At 32.9% G+C, this 13701-nt stretch overlaps 1 protein-coding gene across 2 annotated transcripts; it reads left to right on the forward strand.

Annotated features, from left to right (window-relative positions):
• The first annotated feature begins 4399 nt into the window (after positions 1–4399).
• LOC132267321 (uncharacterized) lies at positions 4400–10201 on the forward strand. 2 transcript variants are annotated; one of them, XM_059768462.1, is made up of 8 exons: positions 4400–4808; positions 5265–6903; positions 7004–7094; positions 7243–7400; positions 7503–7554; positions 7654–7733; positions 7825–7918; positions 9234–10201. In XM_059768462.1, exons 2-8 carry the CDS (start codon positions 5923–5925, stop codon positions 9755–9757), a joined length of 1980 nt encoding a protein of 659 aa, XP_059624445.1. In that variant the 5' UTR covers positions 4400–4808; positions 5265–5922; the 3' UTR covers positions 9758–10201. The 2 variants fall into 2 exon arrangements, with proteins under 2 accessions (XP_059624445.1, XP_059624446.1); XM_059768463.1 differs by having other exon boundaries at positions 4400–4486.
• Positions 10202–13701: the final 3500 nt, after the last annotated feature.

Consider the following 13701-nt stretch of genomic DNA (forward strand, 5'->3'; position numbering starts at 1 on the left):
TTGTGTTATTATATATACATATCGATCATAGAGTGTTACACTATATATATTATATATATAGTCTATATATATGTATATAAACGTACATATGTATATATAGTGTTGCCAAGCATACCTTTCTCCCTTTCCCTCCCGGAGTGTGATCTGTGTGGTGTAGCTAGAGTTTTCAAAGATTCAGATAGTGTTCGAGGTACGTATATTTCAACTCTTTACACTTTTGAGTACGTATTTGACTATCTAGAATCTGTCTCTTAAGTTTGTTTTGCCACGTTCATACTAGTCTTTTAAATTCTCAGTCAAAAACTTTACCTTCTATTTGCTTCTTCAATACATTATATATATATATATATATATATATATATATATATATATATATTATATATATATATATGTGGGGGAAATATGTATATAAGTATTTCCTTGATTCTTTCTGAAAACGTACCAAGCGAAACAATTTGCATGACAAAATATATTGTCAAATTCATTAATTGATTTAAGTTACTACTTTCCTTCAAATAAAATGAAAGTTTAAGCGTAGTACTCTTGACATATATTCGAGTGCTCGTGAAAGAATTGTGTCATATATATTATATATTATGTTTAATATATATTATATATTAAACAGTAGCGTATAGTATTATATTTTATGAATTGATGAATACATATATATTATTCACCATATATATATATATATATATATATATATATATATTTATGTAGAAGTATTAAACCACAGATTCTATTAAGATAAAATGTCTACTACAATACAGAGAATTGTCATGGGCATAAAACGGATTCATTCTACTCCAGGATATGTGAAATCCTAATGACTTGTGAGCCTAACTAATAATTACTTAAAAGAGTTAAACTCATAAAAACTCCATTTATTTTCAAAATGTACATTAAACCCTCAATAAAATTTAAAAGCCAAAACTTATTAAGTTACTCTCAAACTCATAATCGACTCGTTAAATAAGTTGTAAAATATCAAATTTGACATTATTAGATCTTATTTTAATATTAAATAGTAAGGTGGGTTTGAGGGTCAATTAATAAGTTTTCTAAGTGTGTTTTTTTTTTTTTTCACAATAAGTTTTCTTAGTTCAAGATGTTTTTTTTATTCTACTGGGAGTCTTACGTGCAATTTTAAAAGTAGAGTGAAATTTTATGATTTTAACCTTAATTATAAACAGGAGAAACATTATAAATATGGATAGCAGGCAAAATGGGAACTTCATTTCATGATTTGATAATATATAGTTTATACGTTAATGAAATAATGTCTCACTTTTATTCTACTTTTTGTCTGAATATATATATATTTTTTAATTTTTTGGCGTATTATTAGATGCTGCAGAACATTAAAACAACATTTGGTATATACTATTAGTGTATTTAATAAAATATTGCATGAATATCTAAATAATACTGAATTATGTTACTAAAATATATATGACAACCAAGTCAGGTATCAAAGAATATAAAAATATATAAAAATAAAAAATAGATCCCTATATCCAGCTGGTGCTCGTGTGCCATGCTATGTTTTGTGCACGATCTCTTGCTTTCGCTATAAGATAGCCTTTTTGGAAAGTTAAAAGCATACCATACATAATATCACTTTGGGCCTTTAAGTGCCTCTAAGACTTCGGCCTCTTTAATTTTTTAAAATTAGTTTTTTTATTTATTTAATTTAATTATATATTTTTATATGGGCCTTAAAGTGCCTCTAAGACTTTGGTCTCTTTAATTTTTAAAGTTAGTCTTTTATTTATTTAATTTTAATTATATATTTTTATATGGGCCTTAAAGTGCCTCTAAGACTTTGGCCTCTTTAATTTTTTAAAATTACTTTATTTATTTATTTAATTTTAATTATATATTTTTATATGGGCCTTAAAGTGCCTCTAACACTTTGGCCTCTTTAATTTTTTAAAATTAGTTTTTTATTTATTTAATTTTAATTATATATTTTTACACTGAACTATAACCCAAACCATATTACTCAATTTGAAAGAAAATATGAATGTGTTTGGTTTGTAATTTTAAAAACAATTTTATGTTTTTTAGGAATTGAAAATAAAAAAATTGTACAAATAAAAAAAATAATTTTTAAAAACAATTTTAAAAAATTATAAAAGATTGTTCTCTAAAAACATTTATTTTTATAGAGTTTTCAGAAAATTGAAACAAGCTAGACTCTTTGAATAGTTTTTTTATTTTAAAAAAATTATTTTTAAAATTACAAACAAGACACATTCTTATTTTCTTTCAAATTGAGTTATACAATTTGGGTTATAGTTCACTATAAAATTAAATAATTAAAACTAAATAAATAAAAAATTAAAATTTCCTTTGCCGACTAATATTTTCACTTTTCACACTCCCTTCATGCTTGAAACCCCTTCCACAATAATATAAAATATATCTAGATAATTTTCAAATTGTGTGACACTTCTATTCAAAGTCAACCTAAATTGAGTTGAGCCCAAAAATATCAACACAAAAACAATACTTAGAAAATAACTATTTAACTTGGTCCAAAATTCAAGTTGGGTTTAAATTTCAGTTTTGTTTTATTTATTTCTTTTGTGCATAAGTGGTTCTGCCTCAGATTTTGCAATTATATCAAAGATGTAACATTAGTACACAACATGAATACAATACTATTAAATACAAAACTATTAAAGTGAGGATGTTAATATAAAGATGTTGTACTCTCTGTTGTACTACACTAGTATAACATCTCGGTATAATAATAGAGTGCACGAATGTTATATTTTTGAAGTAGATGTGTTGCATGAATTAATAATATGCATTGATATTATATGTATGTTGCATTTATGATGTACCGTGTCTTGTGAATTTAGAATGCATGTAATTCTTAAATATGTGACGATTTGGATGGTAAAATTTTTTCGATTGTAAAGGTTTTATTTTTCGAGGGACAATACTCTACCACTTATCTTATAAGAAGGAGTTTCTTGCATATGGTTAATGTGAATGAATAATAATAAAATACTGTATCTAAAAAAATTAAAAATAATTATAATTGGATCAAATCCATCTTTGTACAAACCTATTCTCGTCTAATCATCGCTACTCCCCATCCGCCGCCGCCGCCCACTATCTTCTTAATTTATTGTACTTTATGTTACATATATATATATATATATATATATATATATATATTTGCGTAAGGATGTCTGCTTTATATTAGATGTATGTGTTTGGTATTGTTGCTTGAAACAAACCTTGTTTCACCAAATCAATTATGGGCCAAAGCTTGGGAGAGAGATTCAAAGGGAGAGAAATGATTTCAGCTATACGAATGTGTGACATTTTATTGAAGACCAATATTAGGGAGTGGAGAGAGATTCAAAAGTGGGATTTCGGGTGTGGTTTTAATTTGACCCGTTAACCCATTAAAAATGGGTTGATCCAGTTTTTGAATATTAATTTTTAATTATTTAATTTTGAAATGGTTGTCAAAATTTTCTTGGGCCACGTCCGCTATAAAAAAAAAAACAATTCTTATCTTTTAAAAAACAAGAACAATATAAAAAACACACAATGATAATTGCAATGGCAATTGTTCTGAGTCTTCTTTTAAATTAAAGCGTTTTAGGTTGAAATTTTTTCTTGTCTTTAAAAAATTAATAAATAAATAAAAAGTCAAATGAAAAAAAAAAAGAAAAAAAAAAAAAGAGGCATGTGGACACCATAATGGTCCTTCATTATCCAACACATCACATTCATTCCAACAACAATATGGGCCAGCGATTGGGCTTGTGATCCATCTTATTGGGCCAGCGATTGGGCTTGTGATCCATCTTATTGTCTCCCTCCATACAGTTCCCAAATTTCTCTTTCTAACATTAGGTGCATTCAATGAAATGTCATTTTTCCATGAATGTGCGCTGTTGAATTTGTCAACAAATAGAATCATAAAACACATAAATTTTTTAAAATATAAACTAATTTATTTTTCAGTTCTTTAAAAATAAAAATAAAAATTTGTTATCCGAAAAACTTAACTTATAAATTACAAAATTGTAGTGTGGATTTTTTTTTTGGGCAAATTCATGACTTTTAGTTATTGGCATAGCAGCTTGAATAGTAAAAAATTTAAAGTTAATTTGAATTTAAATAATGCAGATTATGAATTCTCTGAAATTTTAAATTGAGTAGCAGGTGGGTTGATAATAATAATAATAATAATAATAATAATAATAATAATAATCTTCTGCTTAATTTTAGTTGTATATAAAAGATGTAAATAATTGAAAGTGTAAATAGAGATAGAACATTCTTTTATTGATGTGCCCACGTGTATATATATATATATATATATATATATATATAATATAATATAATATAATATATGTATGCAGTTGCATCTATCTTTTAAGACGTCTACTTTCTTCAATCTCTGTACTAGTCCAAAATGGAGAATCCAAGTTTCAATTTTTCCCTCTCTCCATAGGTTTGCCATCTTTATGAGTATTATTATCATGTTTTCGTTTCGGATTATACACTTCCATGAACCCTAAAATCATGGTAGGAATAGAATAGAAGAAAAACCAGAGAACAATGCACATATACATATATATAGAGGAAATTGATTTCGAGCAGCTTTAGTTGATGGGGAAACAGCAAGGGACGTGAAGTCCTAGGTGCTGGTTCTGACACCTGTCGGTTTTAAGGCCTCCTCATCTGTGTGTGTGTGTGTGTTTGTGCGCGCGCTATGCTACCTAGTGCTGTAACTACACACTACTTGCAGCTTTTGTTTTTCGAGCTCACACTCTGTATGTTTCTTTTTCCTACTCCTTTATGGGTATTGTATATTGTCATTAATTCTTTCTTTCTGTTAAAATAAGTAGTACTCGGATTAGTTATTGAATTTTTGTAGTTAATGTCTTCAAAAAAAATTGTATTTTATGAAAATGCAAGCACTACTAGTAATTTCATAATTTATTGAATATATGCTTAATTTGATTAATTTATGTGTGAAAATGCTAAAAATTATTCTAATTCTAGTTAATTTCTTAATTTTATTTAATTTTTCTTAGTTTAGTGCTCAAAATAACGTCGAGTGTTAAAATTGCACAATTAGATCGATTTTTTCAAGTGAGTGTCTAAAATTTAGGCCAAAACTTTAAATTTGCTCACTTGGTGTTACATATTGAGATGTATATATATTTGAATTCCCAGATTCTGAAATTTGTGTTTGCTTTTTTGTTTTGTATGTATCGAATTTGCAGAAGTGAGGTGGGCTTTTGAGCAAACAAGAAGGTTCGCAGAGCAACACATAGCATTGTATTTGGTATAGGCTTCCTCGAGCTTGTTGCTCGTGCTCTGCAATTTCCCCACAACCCACAAATCTCGAGGCCTATCACTACCATCCATTCTGTTATTTAGGCCTTATTTGTGTGTGTGTGTGTGTGTGTGTGGTTGACCTTATAAGGTTTTGCAAGCCACAATCACAGGAGGGTCGGTGATATTGTTTGGATTGTGCTGTTGCTTCACATTGATTTCGAGGTACAATCTTTGAACTTTGAAGCTTTGGTCTCTGTTTCTTCAATTTGATTAATCTACAATGTCTGGGTGTACTATGGGGGTTTCAATTGGTAGAATTAAATATTTGAAATAATGGTTGCAATTTCATGTTTTCTAAGGTTGTTAAGTGATACCTTGTACCGGGTCAAACCATGTTTGTATGGATATTTATTTTTAATTGGAATTAGAAACCGTGGATTCAATTCAACTATTTTTTGCATAGTTAGAGAGTGAAACATGGTCCATGATTTCGGGTTTTGGCGGGTATTAAAAGTTGTAATGTTACGTTGAGATTTGCTAGAGGAAGGGTGATAGGAGGTTGGGGTTTGATGTCGAATTTTGTCATAGTAACTAGTACAAGAGATGCTGAGGTTTGATGAGGGAGAAGAGATCTTCTTTGATACTGTGGATTGCTTGTTATCCGAAGAGTTAGTTGGTGCAAAAGAAGATTTGGGGTGTGGCAATTTAGGGTATGAGATTTGGGTGAATGACCTGGTTAGCGTTGAGGAACGTCGTGAAAGGTTTTTAAGTCGAATGGGTTTTTTTGAAATCAACCCTTTGCAAGACATTGCCCTTGGCAAGGAATCAGAGAGGATAGGGATGGAAAGGACTGTAGAATGCAGTGGAGCTATCTCTAGTTCTTGTGGTTCGTCCATTGATGGCATAGTGGAAGATTTAATTTGTAATAGTAGTAGGGAATTAAATGGTGAAGCCAACTGCTTGGTTGATGAATTGGAGCAAGATCGGTCCGAGAAACTGTGTGTAGCTCATAGGGAGGAGGGTGAGACTGCTTGTGTATCCTCTTCTATTGAACAATTTGGACCGAGTGAAGCTCAGGTTCATGTTAAAAGTACTAAGAAGTTTAATATGGATAAAAAGAAAATGAAAAGTTGGTGGAAACACTTCATAAACAAGAGGAAGGGAAATCAAGGTAAAGGTGTATCTGAGGTATTAAAACTAGATGCCGAAACAAAATTAAATAGAATGAAGGTGCAGCGGAATAAAAAGAGGTATGTCGAGTTCAGTGCAGTCTACATTGGACAAGAAATACATGCTCACGAGGGCTTCATTTGGACAATGAAGTTTAGTCCTGATGGCAAGTATCTGGCGAGTGGTGGTGATGATGGGATTGTTCGCATTTGGCGTGTTTCGTCGGTAGATGTATATGCTGAAGGCAATTCTGGTAGCCAAATGAGAGAAGGCAAGTCCTTTTCTGGAAGAAAAAAGTCGGATCATGCCTCAGTTGTCATTCCTAATAAGGATTTTAGGATTGAAGAGTCACCATTGCAAGAGTTCCACGGCCATACTGGTGATGTCTTCGACTTAGCTTGGTCCAAATCTCATGTGAGTCATTATAGCTGATAACAATTTTCTATTACTTAATTATGTTATTATGCAAATTTTATGTGGTTTATATGAAGCTAAACTGGATTACTGGTTGCAGTGTCTTCTTTCTTCTTCCAAGGATAAAACCGTTCGCCTATGGCAAGTGGGCTGCAACGATTGTCTTAGTGTTTTCCATCACAATAGCTATGGTAAATATCAAGATTTCAAGATTTCATGTTCGTGTTTTTTTTTTCCCCCTTAAAGTTGGATTAATTTCTTAATGGTAGGTTCCCTTTGAAACATTGTGTGTTGAACATTCAGAATTTTAATTTATTATTCATTTCTGGTTGGGATCAGTGACATGCATTCAGTTCAATCCTGCTGATGAGAATTACTTCATCAGTGGTTCCATAGATGGAAAAGTTCGAATTTGGGGACTGTCCAAGAGGCGAGTTGTTGATTGGGCTGACGTCCAAGATGTAGTAACTGCTATAAGTTACCAACCAAATGGGAAAGTATGATTCAGAATATGATCTTCCCATGAATTTGTTGTGTTTTTGCTATTTTCACTCGATGGTGATAACTGATGATTTTATCATATCATTTGTTGAAAGCAGGGATTTGTAGTCGGTTCCGTTTCAGGCACCTGCCGCTTCTATGAATCATTAGGTAGATACTTACCACCATGTGTTAGAGAGTCATATCAGTTTATGTCATATCAATTTGACTTTTCCTTGAGTGTCTGAAATTGATTTTGTGTCATTCTAGGCAGCAATCTTCAGTTAAATGGACAGATAAATATCCAAGGTGCAAAAAAATCCTCCGGCAACAAAATTACTGGCATTCAGGTTTTACTCTCCTGAATCTTTCTTCTTTCTATATTATGGTTACTTTAATTTCAATCATGTATTGACATGTAGTGTCATCCTGTACTTTCAGTTTTCACCAGAACACTTTCAAAGGATCATCATAACGTCAGAAGATTCCAAAATCCGTATACTTGATGGGACTGATGTTGTCCAGAAATACAAAGGTAAAAGAATGATTCAAATGTGGTATTTGAACAATTCTTTGTGGGAATTGATGTTTCTGTCTGACCTAGTTATCCAATATACTTAAAGAGTTTTATTTGCATTCTGTCACAACTTCATTTTGTTCTCATCGAATGTTCTAATTCTTAATTCGTAATTAAAATTCATAATGATTTGAGTCATATACATGATCAGGATTTATTTTTTTTTATTTTTTTTGTTCTGAGTGATCATTCACTTTGCAATGTTTAAAGTGTCTCTACTGTGGATAAATAACTGTTTTATACCTGAAAGAGTAAACTTTTTCCCGTATAACTTTGCCATTAGGACTTCCTCTTCCTTGGACTACATTTTATGCCAATTTGAATCTTTGATGCTCCAAATGCAATCTTTTGTTTGTCTTCTAGAAGATAAAGAATATGATTGAATTTCTCCATTGTTTTTTTAATGCTTGCTACTATTTCAGTCCTTTGCTCGTCAGACTGAAAGGCTATTTTGGGTTTCACCATTTAAATTGTTCAAGCGATCCTTTCACACCGCGTATACGGATTCGGACACTCTCCCCTTCCTGGCAATTCTAGTTCGACTACTAATTGGTTCATGGATCACTGTTTTCCTCATAACTAACACAAAGTTACCATATTATCTTTGGAACTTCCTCAGTATCTCCCACTAAACAGCTTATTATGATGCTAGTTAAATGGTCTCAGTAACCACAATTCATGCCATCATACACTTCCCATTTCTGATGAAAAATAGCATTCTCCAATTGCATTTTATCCTTAAATTTGACAAACTGTATTGTATTAGGAATTTATTTATTTATTTATTTTTAATTCAGAAAGCGTTGACATTTTATTTTGATAACTGTAGAAGTGGATCCTTACTTGTACAAAAATTTGTAGAGGACCTCCAAATTTTGTACCACCCAATCTCAACACTGTTTTACATGCATGTGGTAGACTCAGAATTATAAAACGACCTGATATAAATCAAGAAGTTAATTCTGCTTGTTCAAATTTTTAGTATTCACTTTTTAGGTAAGATTTCTTTTCCTTGGTTATCTAATCCATAATTTACTGTTTTACCATTTTAATCATATGCAACTTACACATACTAATTACATTTCGAAAAAAAACTTACACATACTACTTGTATAAAAAAAACTCTACACATACAATGTGTTTTAACTCTGATGAATTGTAAGCTGATAGAGAGATAAGATTTATGTGTATAAAGCCTGTACAACTGTGTTTATAGGCTTAAGTTGTTATGGTGCTGTCATACTAAAAATATGGTTCGCATCAATGATTGCAGGTCTTCCGAAGTCAGGAAGTCAGATGTCAGCTTCATTTGCTTCGACTGGTAGACACATAACTTCGGTTGGTGAAGATTCTCGTGTTTATATCTGGAACTATGATGACCTGTGCATCCCATCATTCAAACAACCAAAATCCGTGCGCTCCTGTGAGCATTTCTTCTCTGATGGTGTGTCATTGGCAATTCCTTGGTCAGGCATAGTAACAGAACAGAAGGGTTTAGATAGCAGTCTCCAGTGTTGTTTACAGACAAAGGAACATCAGGACGCCTCTTCACGGATTAGTGACTATGAATGTTTTCCCCTAGCTAAATGCTTCTCCATGGATGGCTCGGCTAGGGGTTCCACGACATGGCCAGAGGAGAAACTTCCGGTCTGTGATCTACCGGTAGCAGAACATGATCAGCAACCCCATAACAAAACAGAAGTTCTATCCGCAACATGGGGTCTTGTAATTGTGACAGCAGGTTGGGATGGAAAGATCAGGACATTCCACAATTATGGGTTGCCTGTAAGGATTTAGGAGCTCGAATTATATTACTCCACAATTATGCTGCTTCAGTGAGAAATTTCACTGGAAGAGCTGAAATGGCGTGAACAAAGTTGTCATCCATCCAGGTTCATACTGTTTGGGCAGAATTGGGGGCAGAATTGGATACATTGAAGCCAAAAGAGAAAATGTGCCGGTGTCCCATCTTGTGTGGCTGATATTCTACTAGTACCATTCTGTCCTAAAACATATTTCAGCAGAAAATCAAGCTTCTAGCAATGCTTTCTATCTCCCTTTTGTACAGGTCAATGGGTACTTGTATAAGTTGTATCCTAGACCATGGAACAGGCAATGTCAATTTATTCAATTTTCTCCTTTTGTGATTAATACCAAATTTAATTGATAGTGTAAGAATAGGGGAAAAAAAATCATCTGAGAAATTGCCTTGATTTTTATGGTACTTTTTGTCATAATATGCTTCATGCTTTATTGCTGCTGGTCTTATGGTAGAAGTATTCTAGTTTGAATGAAGTGTTTTGGTAAAGTCTCGGACACCCCGATTATCAAATATATATATATGTATGTATGTGTGTGTTTGTGTGTTTTGGCAGTTATGTTAGTCGCATATACTACTAGTAAAGCTGTTTAAAATTAGGTCAAAACAGGGATCAACCTCCCCAGAGGTTTGACTAAAATCACACATGGATCTAGTCCATTAACAATCATTAGTGTCAGAGTTGTTTTGTTTTAAGTTTAATCTTGTTAGCGGAAAAGCACAAAATAACCTGATGCTCTAATACCAGTTGTTGTGGTGGAAATCTAGAAAACAACGATGTTTGAGGAATAAACACAAGCAATTACGAAGAATAAAAAAAACAATCATATACAAAAACATAAGATATACATGGTTCACCCAAATCTTAGTGCTATATCCATGGAGCGTTTCGAACAAATTCTACTATGAAGAATTACAATGGAAAATTTCCTTTCAATCTCTCTCAATTGCTCTCTCTTATATTGCACAAATTAATCACGCGAATCTCTCACAATCCTCACAATTCACTCCACACACTAAATTTTGATTAGGCTTGTGCAACTTCCCAGGGGGAGTGCACCCAGTTGCACTAAAACGCTACTGGTTGCGCTTGATATACTCCAATGTTTGGAACTCACTGCCCAAACGTAACTGGTTGCATTTTTGCAGTAACTATAACAAACTTGCAACATCGCAAGCAAGTGGCTGCCACAAAACGTAACTGGTTGCAATAGGCTGGTAGCTAAACCAAAGCCAATAAATCAAAAAGTTTCACCACCCCAATTCTTCATGTGATCAGACTCCACAAACCACAATAATCTCCCACTTAGAGACTGCAACACTTGTGAACCAATTCCATCTTCTTCTCATGCATGCGCAATGCATGTTGGTGTCCTTTCCCCACCTTTTTCATTTTTTCTCTCCTTGGTTAATCCCTCTTTTGCCCCCAAATTTTTGAAAATTTCAATTTAGTTCCATTTTCGAATTTTGAGGCCATTTCTTGGGATTTTTTACTTCATGATGACCTCATACTGTTGATGTGGCATTCTTATCCTTTTGCAATTGTTGGAAATCCCTGCATAATGCAATTTTACTTATTTTGCCCTAGGGAGAGGAAATTAGGTCAAAGTGGCCCCATACCAAAACATGGCCAAAGTCAAACCTTAGAATTAATTGGTTGGTCCATACCGTAGAGAATTGGTCAAAGGTGAGGCCGGGCGGGAAGGTAGGCAATATTACAGTGCTTTTCTACGTTTTTGGACCTTCTAAGCACAGTGGTGAGGTTTGTGAGTGAGTGATGCGACTTTAGCTTGTGCACAAAATAATGCACAACATTTTGAGTTTGGAAATTAGTGTCAAGTGGGCATCATACTTTAAATTTATAAACCGCGTAACACCTATACTATGTAGTATGAGTGAGAAGGGATCATCTCAAGAAATTATACGTGTTAGAATTTTAGCTTCGACTTTAGTGATTTAAATGATTGCAAAGAGATTTGGGCTGGTGATTAAACTATTTCGATTAATGAAAATGTAATTAAAATAAAACTAAAATTGAGCTAGGGATTTAAGAGATAAGAAGTGAGATTTTAGGGTGCATTGGAACCGCCACCAAGCTCGTTCACCAAACCACACACTTCCAACTAGTTTGGAGAAAACCTTATTGTGACCAAAATGTGACTACTAATTGCAATATTAACCATGGACCATCAAATTCAAGTATAAATTGTCTACTTAACCAACAATTAAACTAAGTGTAGAACAACCCATCAATCCAAAGCATGACCCATCAAACTAGTAACAATTATAGCACACATCAATCTAGAGAATCATTGAATTTGCAAGAATAAGTGATGGAATATTAAATCAAGTATAGATTGTCTACCTAACTATAAGCATGAATTAAATTATAGAATAACCCATCAAGTATAAGCATAATCCATCAAATTAATTGACAAACCCATTCAATGAAAACAATGTATAGCCATCACTAAATCCTTAATTCATCACACATAGACATGCAATAAACATAAAGAAAATAGTGTAGAGATCAATTCCCCAATAATCACACATAAGACAACATGTAATTACATAGAGAATTAGATAGAAGTATTTAACCATAGAAATCAAAGGAGAACCTAAGATTTATTAAATTCACAAGGCTAAAATACTAATCACAAGATACTATTCCCCAAAAAGTATGAAAGAGATAAAGGTTTACATTACAAACTTGGGGCTTATCCAAGGCCCAAGGAGAAGTTTAGCTTGGTGGCTCGACCCTAGGTGTGCACAAAATAATGCACAACACCTTGAGTTTGGAAATTAGTGTCAAGTGGGCATCATAGTTAAATTTATAAACCGCTTAACACCTATACTATGTAGTATGAGTGAGAAGGGGTCGTCCCAAGGGATAAGAGTCGTACTTAAATGTGAAAATGCAACTAGGGTCAGTAGGTCGAGTGATCAACAAATGGTTGGTTGGTTAAGTAAACTAAAGAGCAACTAAATTAAATTAAGTGATTGAATGTAACAAGAGTAAGCAAGAGAGAGAGAGATCTTAGGGTTTAGAGGTCACCACTAAGCAATGCTTTTCTACACTTCCAACTAGCGACTAATGAGGGTAAAGAGTGTTGCAATATTTGTGTGTGTGTGCTTGGTTGATTCAATTAGCAAGGGTGACCAATTTAAGCATACATTGTCTAATTAACATGTGAAAAACACAATATATCTAGCAATTAAGTATATATTGTCTAAATAGTATGTGAGAAGCACAACATATCTAGCAAGTCATTAATCCTTTCATTAAGCTCACAAACCAGGCACACCACAAGGTTAGAGACATATGCTACTTGCATTCAAACGTATGGAACATTAAACAGCTAGCATGGATTGTCCTCTCATCTAACAATTATGCTATCACTACACTACAACTAAACTAGTGGCATGAAATTAAACTAACTAAGCTAAGGGAGAGGCATAATCCATCAAGAAGTGGGCATGGACCATCTAGAAAATCACAAGAGCATTCTTTTAAGCACAATGTTTTGACAATCCCTAAATTCATAGCATTAATACACATAGACATGCATCAATTACACAAGAAATAGAGGTAAACACATGAACATCTATTCTAGCATACATAGACATATAGATAGAATGAAATGATTTATTGGAAGCACTAAATCACAAAAATCATTGAATAAACAAGATCTATATGTACAAAAGTGTCAAAACATTATTTACAACACTAATCCTTCAATAATACACAAGATTAAGATATAGAAAGCATACTTAGGGCTAACTCTAGCCCCAAGAGGATGTCTAGCCACTCATGGTGATGATGCTCCAACCCTTAAGGGCTAATTCCATGGTTGAAATCTGTTCTTTGTTGATGAAGAGTCTCCAATGGTGTCTCTAGCCTCCTCCTCCTCCAAGCTTCCTC

This window comes from Cornus florida, unplaced genomic scaffold (assembly GCF_030987335.1).
Source record: "Cornus florida cultivar Cherokee Brave unplaced genomic scaffold, ASM3098733v1 CherokeeBrave_3.0.0_Hap2_Chr07, whole genome shotgun sequence".
NCBI classification, from domain to species: domain Eukaryota; kingdom Viridiplantae; phylum Streptophyta; class Magnoliopsida; order Cornales; family Cornaceae; genus Cornus; species Cornus florida.

What these genes read in the sequence shown, in the direction of transcription:
- LOC132267321 (XM_059768462.1), top strand. Translation starts at nt 5,923, where the DNA reads ATGCTGAGGTTTGATGAGGGAGAAGAGATCTTCTTTGATACTGTGGAT. An exon ending in ACAAAATTACTGGCATTCAG is followed by an intron (nt 7,734 to 7,824) that starts GTTTTACTCTCC and finishes CTGTACTTTCAG; the next exon opens with TTTTCACCAGAACACTTTCA. An exon ending in TGTTGTCCAGAAATACAAAG is followed by an intron (nt 7,919 to 9,233) that starts GTAAAAGAATGA and finishes CAATGATTGCAG; the next exon opens with GTCTTCCGAAGTCAGGAAGT.